A 15,743-nucleotide genomic window follows, 5' to 3' on the forward strand; every position below is an offset into this window, starting at 1 on the left:
TAATGTATCTAGTCTAAAATTAAATGACAAATTGCCTATGCCAACATAGGGACACTGTTATTATTTTCCATTTAGCCAACTAGTTGGTCAGATGCATTCTCTTGTAAAGAAGTTGTCTTTCATATGAAAGAAAAGTAGCCAAATGTAGCTCAGGATTAATGCACGGCTTGGATTGGAGTTTAAGCCAAATCAGACTCTCCAAACCCCATTTTATAATTAGATTTACATTAGAAATGTGTATTGTGTTTTCCATCCAGTATATAACGTGTTGGATATATGTTGTGTCCCAGGACTGGTTGGCTGTGTACGTGGAGCTGAACCAGCAGTATATCATGGGTTGGGTATGGGTTGTTGTGTCAGTATATCATGTGTTGGGTATGGGCTGTTGTGTCCCAGCAGTATATAATGTGTTGGGTATGGGTTGTGTATAGGGATGCACGATATTATCGGCACCGATATTTATCGGCCCGATATTGGGGAATTAATGTTTATCGGTATCGGTATTTATTATAAAATTTAGCCGATATTTAACCGATAATATGAAGCCGGAAATATTTCTGCTTCCGGTTTCCGGTTTCCGCGCTCTGCTTCTGGTTTCCGCGCTCAGGCACGCAGTTTGTATAGACGAGACGCAAGCGAAACATGCCTTCCCCGGTGTGGACATTCTTCACAATTTCTAAGGCAGATATTGCGTTTGCAATTTGCAATACATGTTCAACAAAAGTTCGGAGAGTAGGGCAAAGGTCTACGAGTTACAACACAACGAATCTAATAAGTCACCTGAAGAATCACCATTGCAAGCACGCTGTATGGAAGGAATATCAAGCACTCGTTGTAGCAGAACACGGTAGCCTAGCCGCGAAAAAAAAGCCATTGTGGATTTCATGAACTTACATGTAATGAATATACATGTAAACATACTGTATACTGTCTAAAGCTATGGTTAACATATACATGTAAACATGCAGTATACTGTCTAAAGCTATGGTTAACATACATGACATGTAAACATACAGTATACTGTCTAAAGCTATGGTTAACATGTACATGTAAACATACAGTATACTGTCTAAAGCTATGGTTAACATATACATGTAAACATGCAGTATACTGTCTAAAGCTATGGTTAACATATACATGTAAACATACAGTATACTGTCTAAAGCTATGGTTAACATATACATGTAAACATGCAGTATACTGTCTAAAGCTATGGTTAACATGTACATGTAAACATACAGTATACTGTCTAAAGCTATGGTTAACATATACATGTAAACATACAGTATACTGTCTAAAGCTATGGTTAACATGTACATGTAAACATACAGTATACTGTCTAAAGCTATGGTTAACATATACATGTAAACATACAGTATACTGTCTAAAGCTATGGTTAACATATACATGTAAACATACAGTATACTGTCTAAAGCTACGGTTAACATAAGATCTTTATGAACTTTGGCTAAAAAAAGCATTGTGCACTGTCTATAACAGATTCTGTTTGTTAGAGGAAATAATAAATGAACATTTGAAGAGTCAGAAGTGTTCTCTTTGTTGTGTTAACAATAGTGATGTAAGTTAGATTTGGTGAGATCACTATGGAATATTAAATCATCAATCTTTGCTCACTACATAGCCTTTCTTACCTTCAGGTGTGCATGAACTACAGGTTATCAACTGTGAAATTATATCTGAATGGTCTTTATTGTCATTGATATAGTACAGGTACCAAACAACGAAATTTGGGAGGGGGGCTCCCCTGGTGATAGGAAAGAAAAAAAAAAAGAAAAAAAATAATATCGGTATCGGTTATCGGCCACGAGAAGCGGGTAAATATCGGTATTGGTTGGAAAAAATGCATATCGTGCATCCCTAGTTGTGTATATAATGTGTTGGGAATGGGTTGTGTATATAATGTGTTGGGAATGGGTTGTCGTGTATATAATGGGTTGTTGTGTATATAATGTGTTGGGTATGGGTTGTGTAATGTGTTGGGTATATAATGTGTTGGGTATGGGTTGTGTAATGTGTTGTGTATATAATGTGTTGGGAATGGGTTGTCGTGTATATAATGGGTTGTTGTGTATATAATGTGTTGGGTATGGGTTGTTGTGTCCCAGCAGTATATAATGTGTTGGGTATGGGTTGTTGGGTATATAATGTGTTGGGTATGGGTTGTTGTGTATATAATGTGTTGGGTATGGGTTGTTGTGTATATAATGTGTTGGGTATGGGTTGTTGTGTATATAATGTGTTGGGCATGGGTTGTTGTGTATATAATGTGTTGGGTATGGGTTGTTGTATATATAATGTGTTGGGTATGGGTTGTTGTGTATATAATGTGTTGGGTATGGGTTGTTGTGTATATAATGTGTTGGGTATGGGTTGTTGTGTATATAATGTGTTGGGTAAGGGTTGTTGTGTATATAATGTGTTGGGTATGGGTTGTTGTATATATAATGTGTTGGGTATGGGTTGTTGTGTATATAATGTGTTGGGTATGGGTTGTTGTATATATAATGTGTTGGGTATGGGTTGTTGTGTATATAATGTGTTGGGTATGGGTTGTTGTGTATATAATGTGTTGGGTATGGGTTGTTGTGTATATAATGTGTTGGGTAAGGGTTGTGTATATAATGTGTTGGGTATGGGTTGTTGTATATATAATGTGTTGGGTATGGGTTGTTGTGTATATAATGTGTTGGGTATGGGTTGTTGTGTCCCAGCAGTATATAATGTGTTGGGTATGGGTTGTTGTATATATAATGTGTTGGGTATGGGTTGTTGTGTATATAATGTGTTGGGTATGGGTTGTTGTATATATAATGTGTTGGGTATGGGTTGTTGTGTATATAATGTGTTGGGTATGGGTTGTTGTGTATATAATGTGTTGGGTATGGGTTGTTGTGTATATAATGTGTTGGGTATGGGTTGTTGTGTATATAATGTGTTGGGTATGGGTTGTTGTGTATATAATGTGTTGGGTATGGGTTGTTGTGTATATAATGTGTTGGGTATGGGTTGTTGTGTATATAATGTGTTGGGCATGGGTTGTTGTGTATATAATGTGTTGGGTATGGGTTGTTGTGTATATAATGTGTTGGGTATGGGTTGTTGTGTATATAATGTGTTGGGTATGGGTTGTTGTGTATATAATGTGTTGGGTATGGGTTGTTGTATATAATGTGTTGGGTATGGGTTGTTGTGTCCCAGGAGTGGTTTGCTGTGTACGTGGAGCTGAACCAGCAGATCGCAGCGTTGCTGAGTGCGGGGGACGAGGAGGAGCTAGCGGAGCTGAAGGGGCTGCAGCAGCAACTGAGTGACGTGTGCTACAGGCAGGCCAGCCAGCTGGAGGCCCGGCAGAACGTCCTGCAGTCGGCCCACGAGTTCCACGGGACAGCCCAGGACGTAGGGATTGACTTTTTCTATTTTAACACCAGAACAGCCGTGAGTAACGAAAAATGTTATATCTTTGCAAAGTTTTCAAATTTCAGGACCCTCCTTTCATGACTTTTTCCTAGATATGTGCGTTCTACCACCCAGTATCCTTACATTTTCAAAATCACATCAGGATAAGCTAATATAAAGCTATTTTGCCATTTTTCGGTGTAGGAAGCAGGCTAATTTACAAGCGGCCAACTAGTGGTCGTTGTGTGTAAATAGCAGCTTGAGCATTGTAAAGACTATGGTCATTTGACCCCCTCTTGTAGTAGGTATAAATTACTATTTTTGGGGGGTGTCTCTTAAACAATGGCCAGGAGGGTCTGTTAAAAGGCATGCAGAGATAATTTACATTTTTGGCATTTAGCAGACGCCTTTATCCAAAGCGTCTAAGTAAGTGAATCATCCATCATCGCAAGAAAAATAATCTCTGCTCGGGCCAGGGGCCATCTCTTAACTTTGTCCCATTGAGATGAAGGCATGTGGCATACTGTATGTTGCCTTTGTTCTGTGATGGAGTCCCATTGACATCTCCCTGGCCTGCGTATCCTGAAAATCTATTCATTCAGCGCCCCCCTGTGGATCTTTACAGGTCTTAAGCAATCTGGCAGAAGTTCCACCTGGACTGTCAAAGGGCAAAGTGAAACCACTTATACTAACGAGCTGCTGTCAGATCTGCAGGAGTGCACTGATCAGGGTGTAGGGAGGAGGGAGGAGGGGTCAGACATGGAGTTCTGTGCCGATTGCAGACGGATTACTGACGGCCCGGTTTGCCTCCCCAGCTGAGCCAGCAACTGGACGGGCTACTGGGCATGCTCTGTGCGGACGTTGCCCCCGCTGACGGAGCGGCCATCCAGCAGACCCTCAAACATCTGGAGGAGAAACTCAAGAGCGTGGGTGAGCACGAGGAGCACGCGTCACCCGTCATCATGTCAAGATGTTAACGCAGACCGCAATTTAATTCACTGCAGCACGTTTTGGTGTTAAGAAAAGGGCTTTTTCGTAAAGATAGATCCAATTCATTGTTGTTATAATTAGATAGCGGGAAAAGAGGCAACAAGAACAACGTATGATTCCTCTTACGCATCAGTAATGTAGAAAGTGTGGATTCATGTGCTCCTCAACAAAGCAATGTTCACAGATAGGGCTTTCACACCGGCAAAGAACCGTGCCGGTTCGCGTTCGCATTCGGAAACCTCAGAACGTTGGCGCTGTCTGGCGAACGATACACTGGTAAGAACGCGGGCTCGTTCGCCAGACAGCGCCAACGTTCGGAGGTTTGCGAACGCGAACCGGCACGGTTCTTTGCCGGTGTGAAAGCCCTATGAGTGAAACTCTGCACTGTCTACTGCATTTCAACTTGAACATGCACAACACAGTTTGTGTTTTAGAATTATGTTTTTTTTCTTCTATAAAACTTGATTTAAGGCCTATTATTATGGCCTATTTGAGTGGTTAACTGTCATCGTCATGTTTAGAAAGTCCAGGAGTTAAGGAGTGGTGTTTCCAATGTTGTCCTGTAGAGGGAGCCCTGCAGGGGCTGAGAGAGAAAGGCCAGGTGCTGATGGATCAGATGTCCAACCAGACCTCTTGGTCCTATGGGAAGGACATCCCCGTAGAGAACAAAGACAACATCGACCACATCCAGGGTGTCATGGAGGACATGCAGCTTCGCAAACAAAGGTTGGCTGATGTTTCGCTAGTACTTTTCCTTTACACTTTTTTTCCAACCACACTTTTTTTTCATGACCTTGTCTCCACTGGTATTTTCCTGTAAGTTGTATCGTTTGTGGGTACTTTGGTCCTGTGGTGCCTAATGGAAGATGGTTGGTTTAACGAATAGTTTATTATTGTGCAATTACTGTTTGGCCACTGTAATCACCCCTGTAATTTATGGGTCAAACATATGATATAGTTTCTTTACATAATTTAAGACCACAGGCCATTAGGTGGTTCTGGGAGTTTTAAGACATGAAGAATTAAGTACATACCTCAGGCAATATGCAAGTACTTAGTATGTAGTACCTGACTTTGAAAATGAGACTGAGTGTGTTTTCCTCTCTGTAGATGTGAGGACATGGTGGATGTTCGGAGGCTGAAGATGCTTCAGATGGTCCAGCTCTTCAAATGTGAGGAGGATGCTTCACAGGTCAGTAGTCCTCTCTCTGCCCCCCCCCACCCCAGAAGGATAAACAGCCTCATTGTAGCCTCATGCCTGTCTCCCTCCCCAGGCCGTGGAGTGGTTGGGCGAGCTCTTGGAAGCTCTCCTGAAGACACACATCCGCCTGGGCGACGACGTGCAGGAAACCAAAGTGCTGCTTGAGAAACATAAGAAGTTTCTGGATGTGGCGCAGGTACAGTTAGAGTTATCTAAACCTTTATTTAACCAGGTGACCTCATTGAGGGACCTGGCCAAGAGGGGCAGCACAAGGACACAGGCATACATTCAATGCACAGATAATAATATAAGATACGATACATATAAATGTATTAAATTAAATTAAAAGCAGGTTTGGGTGGGCGCAGATACTGAATTAAAAGCAATGACAATTTCCAATAAGATGCGTAATACAAAATAACAAGAAATTAAAAGCGCGTTTGGGCGGTCACAGATACTGAATTAAAAGCAATGACAATTTCCAATACTTTCACCTTCTACGTCCTTTAAAATTGTTATGAAAGCATCATAACTGATTAGTTATTTTAATGTTAAGCCTTTCTGGAGAGTATTCCAGGCAGAGAGGGCAGAGTACTCAGTACGAGCACGCGGAACATGCAATTTTAGAAAAGTTAGGTTTAAAAAAATAAAATAAAAGACATCTTCGTGTGTATTTCAATCCATGATGCATACCGTCTCAAACATCATCATTTCGCGTGCAGCTGCAACCAGAGCTAGTGAGGTTTGTGTTTTCTTCCTTTAAAAAGTCTCATACCACATTAAGACACTTCAGACAAGAGTTTGGCACTCCAACCCTGCTCTACTATGCCAGTGATACTCAGAGAGTAGCATGCGCTAGCTCTTGCGCTGTTCAACAGAAGGACCTTGCGTGGGAGGGAGGGGAATCTTGAGAGTTATAGCAATTTACATATTATGGGCAATTTGAAACATCAGCAAGATATCATGACTCAGAGGTCGTTTAAGAGCACCACTTTTTGGTGAATGTGTCTACTATTGAATAATGAAAACAACAAATCCGCTGGATTACATGGTCAAATTCTTCTTAAACATCCATCAGCAAGAGATCTCCATGGTGTTGAATCAACGCCAATGCTTACGTTTCGCTCCCTTGGGGTTTCAGAGCACCTATGACTACGGCAGACAGCTGCTCCAGGCTACGGTGGTGCTGTGCCAGTCTCTGCGCTGTACCACGCGCTCCTCCGGCGACACCCTGCCGCGCCTCAACCGGGTGTGGAAGCAGTTCACCGTCACCTCAGAGGAGAGGGTCCACCGGCTGGAGATGGCAGCCTCCTTCCACACCGCAGCTGACAAGGTGGGCAGAGGGACGGTAACGACACTGACTAAGAACATGGATGACACACACACACACACACACACCCAAACAAACAATGGTGTGGTTTCCCGGAAACAGATTAAGACTAATTGGGGACTAGAAAGGATTTTCTTTCATTTTCAAGACCTGAGATCTATCTAGCTGTGCTTGATTGAGTTTTATTGGTGCACTGAAACCATCGGTGCTCATCTGGCACTCCAGACAGGCTCAGGAAAACGCTCGAAAAACGTATTTCAATTCCTGCTGCTACAGTTTTTTATTTATAAAAAAATAAGGCCAACATTTATCAGGTCCCAAAATATCATATAAGCTTGGTAATTGGTGATTGGATTTTTTAATGCTCACAAATAATGATATTTCGGCAGAGAATATACTAGACATGTTTAACGGTCCCCTTGATCCTGTGTGGCGTCAGGTGGTGAAGGAGGGTGTGGAGCCGACGGAGCTGGTGGTGGAGATGGAGGTGTATGAGGAGGTGGACACGGTGGGGAAGGCTCTGCTAGACAGACTCACAGTTCCTGTTATCTTCCCAGACGGGTAAGACTGGCGGTAATGTTACTGTCATATGATTTTACCCTCCCAGAAGCCTGTGTCATAGGTTCATGTCAATAACTGTTAGAGTAAATGACTGTTGTTTTATATTGCACAGGAGTGAGCAGTACTTTGGCAGTCCCGGGGATATGGCCTCCTCTGCGGAGCACATCAGAGACAGGATGAAGCTGGTGGAGGAGAGGGGACTGCTGCAGCAGGAGCAACAGGAGGAGGAGAGGCTGAAGCTGCACCTGCAAGAGGAGGAGAGGCTGAAGCTGCACCTGCAAGAGGAGGAGAGGCTGAAGCTGCACCTGCAAGAGGAGGAGAGGCTGAAGCTGCACCTGCAAGAGGAGATACATCAGCAGCAGCAACACCACCTGCAAGAGGAGATGCATCATCAGCAGCAACAGCCACTTGAAGAGGAGATACATCAGCAGCAGCAACACCACCTGCAAGAGGAGATGCATCATCAACAGCCGCTAGAAGAGGAGTTGCATCATCAACAGCCGCTAGAAGAGGAGATGCATCAGCAGCAGCCGCTAGAAGAGGAGTTGCATCATCAACAGCCACTAGAAGAGGAGATGCATCATCAACAGCCGCTAGAAGAGGAGATGCATCATCAACAGCCGCTAGAAGAGGAGATGCATCATCAACAGCCACTAGAAGAGGAGGAGGAGGAGGAGGAGGAAGTGGAGGAGGAGGAGGAGCTCCAGGAAGAGGAACTAGAGACAGAGCTCTCACAGGAAGAGGAACTAGAGACAGAGCTCTCACAGGAAGAGAGCTAGTGGAGTGTCTCAGCCAGTCCAGGCAGCCAGGACCATACTCAGCCCACCTTTCAACCCAGCACCTGACTGTCATGTGCTTCCCAAACCATGTCCGTCTGTCTGCTCCACAAGCCTGACTGTCAGTCTGTCTTTAGTTGCTGCTGCCGCGTTGCGTTCCTCCCATCTTAGTCGTTACTCCGCCGTTGCCAAGCCAGTTTAACTTAGCCCCCCTTAGGGCGGTTAAAGATAGACCGCTGCCCGGCTCCATTACATTAGCTTAGAGTACATGGAGAAGGAGGGGAAATTGAGAGACAAGACTTCCACAGAGCAACGCTGGTCCCTTAAAGCTTTACCTTGCCTGTCGCCTGTCCCTCCTACACAGGTGACTCCAGCTTACGTGGTGCTACTAAACTATCCAGAATGTACAGACGGCACCGTTTCTCTCTCGACGTGTTTTTACTGGGTGCTGTAGAGTTTTTAGGCCTCCGTCAAACTGCCTCCGTTTGACTATAAGCAATGTATTTTGTATTTTCCTTCCGTTGCTTTTTATCTGCAAATACCTAAAGTGGTTTCTGAAAGAAGAAGAAGAAGAAAAAAAATGATTAAGAAAAAGTATGTGCCAATATGAACACCCGTTCTATATGCCTTTTTTAATTTGGCACAAACTTCCCAGCGGACTGGCACATGTATGGTATATGGACTCAATGATTGTGCCGTTATGGGTGCCAGTCAAGCAGCTTTTAAAACATGCTTAGATGCCTGTGTCATTGTATGCATAAAGGTCCGATGTAAAAACAGAGCTTTGTTAGAAAACAAAATGAAAGTGATAGATTCTAGAGCTTTGTTTTTAATAATGATGTAAATTATGCTTCGTCACTCCACGATTGCCATTCTCGTGTATACATGCGGCGGTTGCATCTTGAGGCATGCTATTGAAATATTAATTCTATATTTATTTTGGTTTTGTATATTGGTATTTTACATACCAGTGAGAAAGTCATTATGTTTCTGCCATTTTAGATTTGTCAGGCTACACATCTTGAACATCTGGGTCCTACAAAATAAACAAGCAAGCATTTGAAAGATGTTTCGGACAGTGTTTAGTCTTTTTTATCAGTCAGTTTAGTTTAGTATTTATTTAGTATTTGTACCCTTTAATTTTTAAAACATTAATTTACAACAATGAATGAAATACACATGCGTAACACACAGAAAACATACATGTATGATACACAAATGTTGCCTTTTTTTTTTAAAACACGTATTTTAACAAGTATGTTTGAGCCATCCAAACCAACTTAATACATATACAAAGATATTATGTCATATTTCAAAGTCATATGTCTGCTGTATAGTTTCCAAGTTGTGTATACTGAGAGACTGTGTTTACACACCAGGGCCCGGATTCACAAAGCGTTCTTAAGAAAAAAATTGTTCTTAAGAACAAAATGTGTTCTTAAGACAAAATGTAAGAAGATTTGGTATTCATGAAGAAATTCTTATCTTTTCTTAACTTTCTTCTTAAGATTTTTCCTAAGATAGAACTTAAGAACAACTTAAGAACAAATGAGATTCTTGAAAACAAAGTTCTTAGATTTCTTCTCAAATTTCTTCTCAACTTTAAGAGAAGCTCCCACCTGTCTTAAAGCAGCTAAAGTGAAAGGTAAGTCTTACTTGAACAATTTTGTATTGCATTTATTTGATTTTATTAATATTTAGTTTAGCCCTAGACAATGTGTTAACACATATTGTTAATTCAAGTTGGTCAGAGTACTTTTGTGTGAATGTAGCCTATCACATGTTTGTATGTTTGAGATATAACTGAAATGGGCCTTTCAGCCTGTGTCACATGTAGGCCTATTCCTAGATTACACCACAATGTACTCAGAAAGTAAATCAAGGAGGCAGTTGTTGTATTTGATGTATACTACTTAATTAATCATTATGAACATGTTATTTAAGTAGGCCAAGTAACTGAAACAATGTCCTTACTATTATTTATTTTATATTCACATTTTAGATGGAAGTTCTTTGGGTAGCAGCTAGGGAGGAAAATCCACCAAGGCCTCTGAGAGACAGAATGGATCCTCTTACACTACCTGATCATGTCTTAATTAGACAATATAGGCTTCCTAGGCCCGGAATTGTTTTTCTGGCTGATCATTTGTCAGATGATCTGAAAAGGGAAACAAGGCGATCGACACCTCTTCCAGTGGTGTTGCAGGTTATGGCTGCCCTGAGATTCTATGCCTCAGGGTCTTTTCAAATGGTGGTGGGGGGCACTGAGTGTGAGCCAGTCCTCTATTAGCCGAGTGGTCAGAGATGTATCAAATGCACTCTGTAGAAGAGCAAGGCAGTTCATTAAGTTTCCAGCAACAAATGCAGAATGCATTAGAACCAAGCAGCAATTATTTGAAATAGCAGGATTTCCTAATGTGTTGGGGGCAGTTGATGGGACACATGAATGAATGAATGAATGGTCTTTATTGTCATTGCTATAGTACAGGTACCAAACAACGAAATTTAGGAGGGGTGGCTCCCCTGGTGCTAGGAAAGAAAAAAACAAGAAAAAAAACAAGGGAAGAGCTGGTTTACATAAATAAAGGCTATGTACACTATCCACTATACTATACTGTACAGATAGACGACTAGGGTTGTCATATTGCACATAGTGTTATTGCACATTCATTTAAAGTGTCGCAATCAAAGTAAGATCATGTACAAAATCCTATTCCTTTTTGCAAATCTATCATGTTTTTTTATGTTGTTTACAAAAGTATCAGCTTGAATCAAAACACATGTTACGTGGTGTTTAAAGTGTTAACTTAAATAGTGTTTCATTTTATTAATCTTTATTCCAAAGGCACCAAGTGATGAGGAGGACGGCTTTGTGAACCGGAAAAGCTTTCACTCCATCAATACGCAGGTCATCTGTGATGCAACGCTCCGGGTTACAGACCTTGTTGCAAAGTGGCCAGGTAGCACCCACGACTCCTTAGATCATTCGTTTTTTTTTTTTTACTAACACCAGGGGAGCCACCCCTCCTAAATGTCGTTGTTTGGTACCTGTACTGTAGCAATGACAAATAAAGTCCATTCCATTCCATTCCATACTGAACAATTCAGGCACAGGGATAACATTCAATGAGGGAGAAATGCCTGATGGATGGTTGTTAGGTGAGTAACTAGTCATGAATTGTACTTTAGGTTACACAAAGACATACACTGTATTATCCTAACTACTTTCCTATACTACTGATAGGTGACAGTGGCTACGCCCTAAGGCCATGGCTGATGACCCCAATCCTCCACCCAGCAACAGAGCCAGACGAGCGCTACAGCCGTGCGCAACGCAAAACCCGGGGTGTTGTGGAGAGGTGCATCGGGGTAGTAAAATCCCGATTCAGATGCATTGACCGTTCTAGTGGAGTGCTCCAATACACTCCTGAAAGGGCGTGTAAAATCATCACCTGTGCATTCATCCTCCACAACATCTGCATCATGTACCGCTTGCCACTTCCTCACATCCCAGATGACCCTGACCCTGAGGGAGATATCCCAGGCCCAGTCCCCGCCCCATGTAATTCTGGCATACAAGTGAGACAAGACCTCATAAGGAGGAGATTCATGTAACATAATAAACAACACATGAAAAACCTATGTGAGCAATTTATATTTTATTATAATTCAAATTTATTTTTTAATTCAAATTTTGCTCTGGCAAGTTCCAGCTGCTCTGCCATGATGAGCAGCTTCTCCTTCTCCACCAGAAGAAGCTGCTCTTGCACGCCCCTCAGCAGTTTCACTTCTTGGAGAAGCTCCTGTTGGACGGATATCATGTCCTGTGTGTGTGTGACATCCAAAGTACCGGTATCTAAAGAAAAGCAACGGAAACAAATATGCGCTGTTAGTTATGTAGTCGGCTAAAAGAACTTACACTTGCAAGATGAAGGCATGCTCTGTAGGCTACAGACAGTATTAGATCAAAGTTCTGAGATTTAAAAAATGGTTTGGCTTGTCTGGGTTTATTGAATGGCATGGCGGTTTATTGGGATTATCAAAGTAAGACAAAGTATGATTGGACTGTGACATTAATTATGCTCCAATTTAAGCAAATAAAGCAAAGGCTAAACAGACGTTTTAGTAGCCTACCCAACCGTACGTCAATCATTTTGTCGTCAACTTTACGTTAAGTATGTCTTGGATGTGCAGATAGACCATTTTCGATATATGAATAACAAAAACAATAATGACAATGTTATCCGACGGTTATTCGCGTGACAAGAGTACAGTAAACAAACAATAGGCTACAGAAAGTCGCCTACAGAACAAAGCAGCCTACATCAAATGCAAAATGTATCAGAACCACTGTTTATTGTTGTCTAATCGCTGTCATCCCGGCGGCCTAGTTCGTTATGTTTTCTGCCCGAGCTGAGTCGCATTTACGTGCACTAGCAGCTGGGAGAACGTCGATTGCCTATGCTGTTGCAGTGGGGCTTTCTCAAAGACCGATACTTGCGGATTTAACATTCAATGTTAAATCATATGAAACTTGCGAATTCAGTTTTATATGATTTAACATTGAACTAGTTGAATGTCTGTAAACAAGTTGTGTTTCACAGAGTTTGCGCAAAACATTGTCATTTTTCCAAACCAACTTATTTTCACACTTTTATTGTGTAGCTGGTGATAGTCGCTTGTGTAGCTGCTAGCTTACCTCCAGTTAGCATCTCTCCGGTGTCGACTCCTCCGTCCACTCCTTCAACGAGAGTCTCCCCAATCGCCCCCAAGATTTTCTCCTCCAATTGGTCTAAATGGACCGATGACTTTCCTCCTCCCGTCTTCTTGACCTCCCTTGCCCTCTCAGCTGCCTTTTTCTTCACGATGGACTTGATGTCCGCCCACTTTTTTTTTAATGGAGATGCCATCCCTGGCTAGCACTCCCACTGCGGAGACCGTCCTGGCAACCCTTTCCCACCCCCTCTTTTTATTGTCCGCCGTCACCGATACGTTGTCTAATTTTCCCAATAATAATCTTTTTTTTTAAATGACCTCCTCTACCAAAACCTCCAACTCCTGCCTTGTGAAATTCTTGGACCTCTTAGCTGCTCTGCTGTCTTCCATTGTTAGTTAACCGTTATGACCGCGACACATAGTCACGCGAGTGATAAGTTCAAAAGAGAGAGAGAGAGACACACAGGTGTAAAAATCACAGTTCAAAATCTAAGAACTTCTTAAGTGAGAAAACTAAGAACTTCTTAAGAACTTCTTAAGTGAGAAAACTAAGAAGTTCTAAAGACAGGACAATTCTTAAGAAAAAAATGGTGAATAGTGTTTAAGAACATTCTTAGGAACATCTTATCTTTTTTCTTAAGAATTGTCTTAAGAAATATCTTAAGAACACTTTTGTGAATCCGGCCCCAGATGGCGCTAATTACCCATTTCCCCCTAGACACATGCACTACATCCCTATCCTGCAATCCGAACTGTCCACCCATTTCCTGAAGTGTCTTCCACATGGATTTAGATGGAATTGACATACAGGCCTAGACCTGTGCCAGACCCACTCCTGCTCTCGGCCCGATCTCCAAAACACAACTGCTCCAGACCAGACTAAACCTGCTCCAGACCAGACCAACCCTGTTCCAGACCAGACCAACCCTGTTCCAGACCAGACCAGACCAACCCTCTTCCAGACCAGACCAACCCTGTTCCAGACCAGACCAGACCAACCCTGTTCCAGACCAGACCAGACCAACCCTGTTCCAGACCAGACCAGACCAACCCTGTTCCAGACCAGACCAGACCAACCCTGTTCCAGACCAGACCAGACCAACCCTGTTCCAGAACAGACTAAACCTGCTCCAGACCACCCTGTTCCAGAACAGACTAAACCTGCTCCAGACCACCCTGTTCCAGACCAGACCAGACCAACCCTGTTCCAGACCAGACCAGACCAACCCTGTTCCAGACCAGACCAACCTTGTTCCAGACCAGACCAGACCAACCCTGTTCCAGACCAGACCAGACCAACCCTGTTCCAGACCAGACCAGACCAACCCTGTTCCAGACCAGACCAGACCAACCCTGTTCCAGACCAGACCAGACCAACCCTGTTCCAGACCAGACCAGACCAACCCTGTTCCAGACCAGACCAGCCCAACCCTGCTCCAGACCAGACCAGCCCAACCCTGCTCCAGACCAGACCAGACCCAGTCATCTTCCAAACCCAGCCAGTAGAGGGTGCAGGGTGGACCTACGTAGCTGTAACTGTGTTTTCCCTTGCCTATACTTCTCAGCACAAATAGCATCCAAAAGAAACTATGCTAATGCGGGTATGTTGAGTATGTACTGTATGCTGAATATATTCAGATCTATTGTATACGTCCATATGAGAATATTTATGGTAACTCATTTGTTTCGGCTAGAGCTGGGATAGTCAGACAGCGTGTGACTGACATTCATTGCCTAGTCGTTGGATGACAAGACTAGAATAGCATCCACATGTCTATGAAAGCAGCTTTTAGACATCCTCTGAACACACAATAAGATTCAGTTATTTTATTATTTTACAGCCTGATGAGTAGGTACTTAATATTATCTAATATGTACATAGTAATTACACTCACTGTTTCTTTTAGATTCACTGATCAGGTAGGCTGAATGTGGATAGAACATAACTTAAGAAATAACTTGTTAGAACATAATTTCATAATGAATAGGTTAATACCAACTAAAACAGGGCAGTAGAATAACGGCTTACCCAAGATTCCAATCACACATTTGTGATTGGAACACACATTTAATTTGGTAATTGAGAATATCTATTAGATTTTAGTTGGATAAATATGTCACAATAATTGGAAACAAAAGATCTACTTCCCTCTAGACATACTCTTAATTGTTTCAGACTTCAGAATACCGTAGAAGAACAGACAACATAAAGTCGTATATTCATTCAAATGGAGCGTTACCACATGATATCCTGTCCACATGGAAGAACTTAACGGTTGTTGTTTGAGGCCTAGTTCGGTTCCAGATCCAGTGGCTGTTGCTGATGCCTAATGACATGAGGCTGATGGAGGTACCTAAATATAAACATTCTCAGATTTGGCCTGGCCACTCAGAGAGGCTGGCCCTACTTTATCAGGACACCCCCAACCCCCAACAGATGGCTGGACTGCTGGGGCCTCCCAGGTCCTCACTCTCTCACTCTCTCCCCCCTGCACTGTCGGGACTTCTAAGACAGAGCTAGCTGCTGTCTACTTTATCAGCTGTTTCTCCAACTTTGCAGCTGCTGCCATGCTAGCTCATGAAAGCCTTGGTAGGTAGTGGAGTTGGTATGGCTGTAATGTCACTGGGGAGGATATGTGGAGAGCATTTTTCCCGTTAGCACTCAACACTCCTATGGCCAATCATCCAAGCATTGTGAGGAGCATTCCTGTCGCACAGGGTTGGGAGTTTAGGATACCTCACTGAAAATTGCTGC

At 42.6% G+C, this 15,743-nt stretch overlaps 1 protein-coding gene across 1 annotated transcript in view; it reads left to right on the forward strand.

Moving 5' to 3' along the window:
• Positions 1-8,275, forward strand: part of sestd1 (SEC14 and spectrin domains 1) — a gene marked incomplete at both ends in the record, with an annotated part of 31,720 nt that extends 23,445 nt beyond the window's left edge. Inside the window, 8 exons of the mRNA XM_080536775.1 lie at positions 3,220-3,414; positions 4,230-4,344; positions 4,971-5,130; positions 5,515-5,596; positions 5,679-5,801; positions 6,747-6,938; positions 7,375-7,496; positions 7,609-8,275. Coding sequence (XP_080392901.1) covers positions 3,220-3,414; positions 4,230-4,344; positions 4,971-5,130; positions 5,515-5,596; positions 5,679-5,801; positions 6,747-6,938; positions 7,375-7,496; positions 7,609-8,275 — 1,656 coding nt within the window. The remainder of the gene's footprint in view (positions 1-3,219; positions 3,415-4,229; positions 4,345-4,970; positions 5,131-5,514; positions 5,597-5,678; positions 5,802-6,746; positions 6,939-7,374; positions 7,497-7,608) is intronic.
• Between the last annotated feature and the right edge of the window lie 7,468 nt (positions 8,276-15,743).

Source organism: Nansenia antarctica, assembly GCF_963989245.1.
Source record: "Nansenia antarctica genome assembly, chromosome: 7".
Classification (NCBI taxonomy): domain Eukaryota; kingdom Metazoa; phylum Chordata; class Actinopteri; order Argentiniformes; family Microstomatidae; genus Nansenia; species Nansenia antarctica.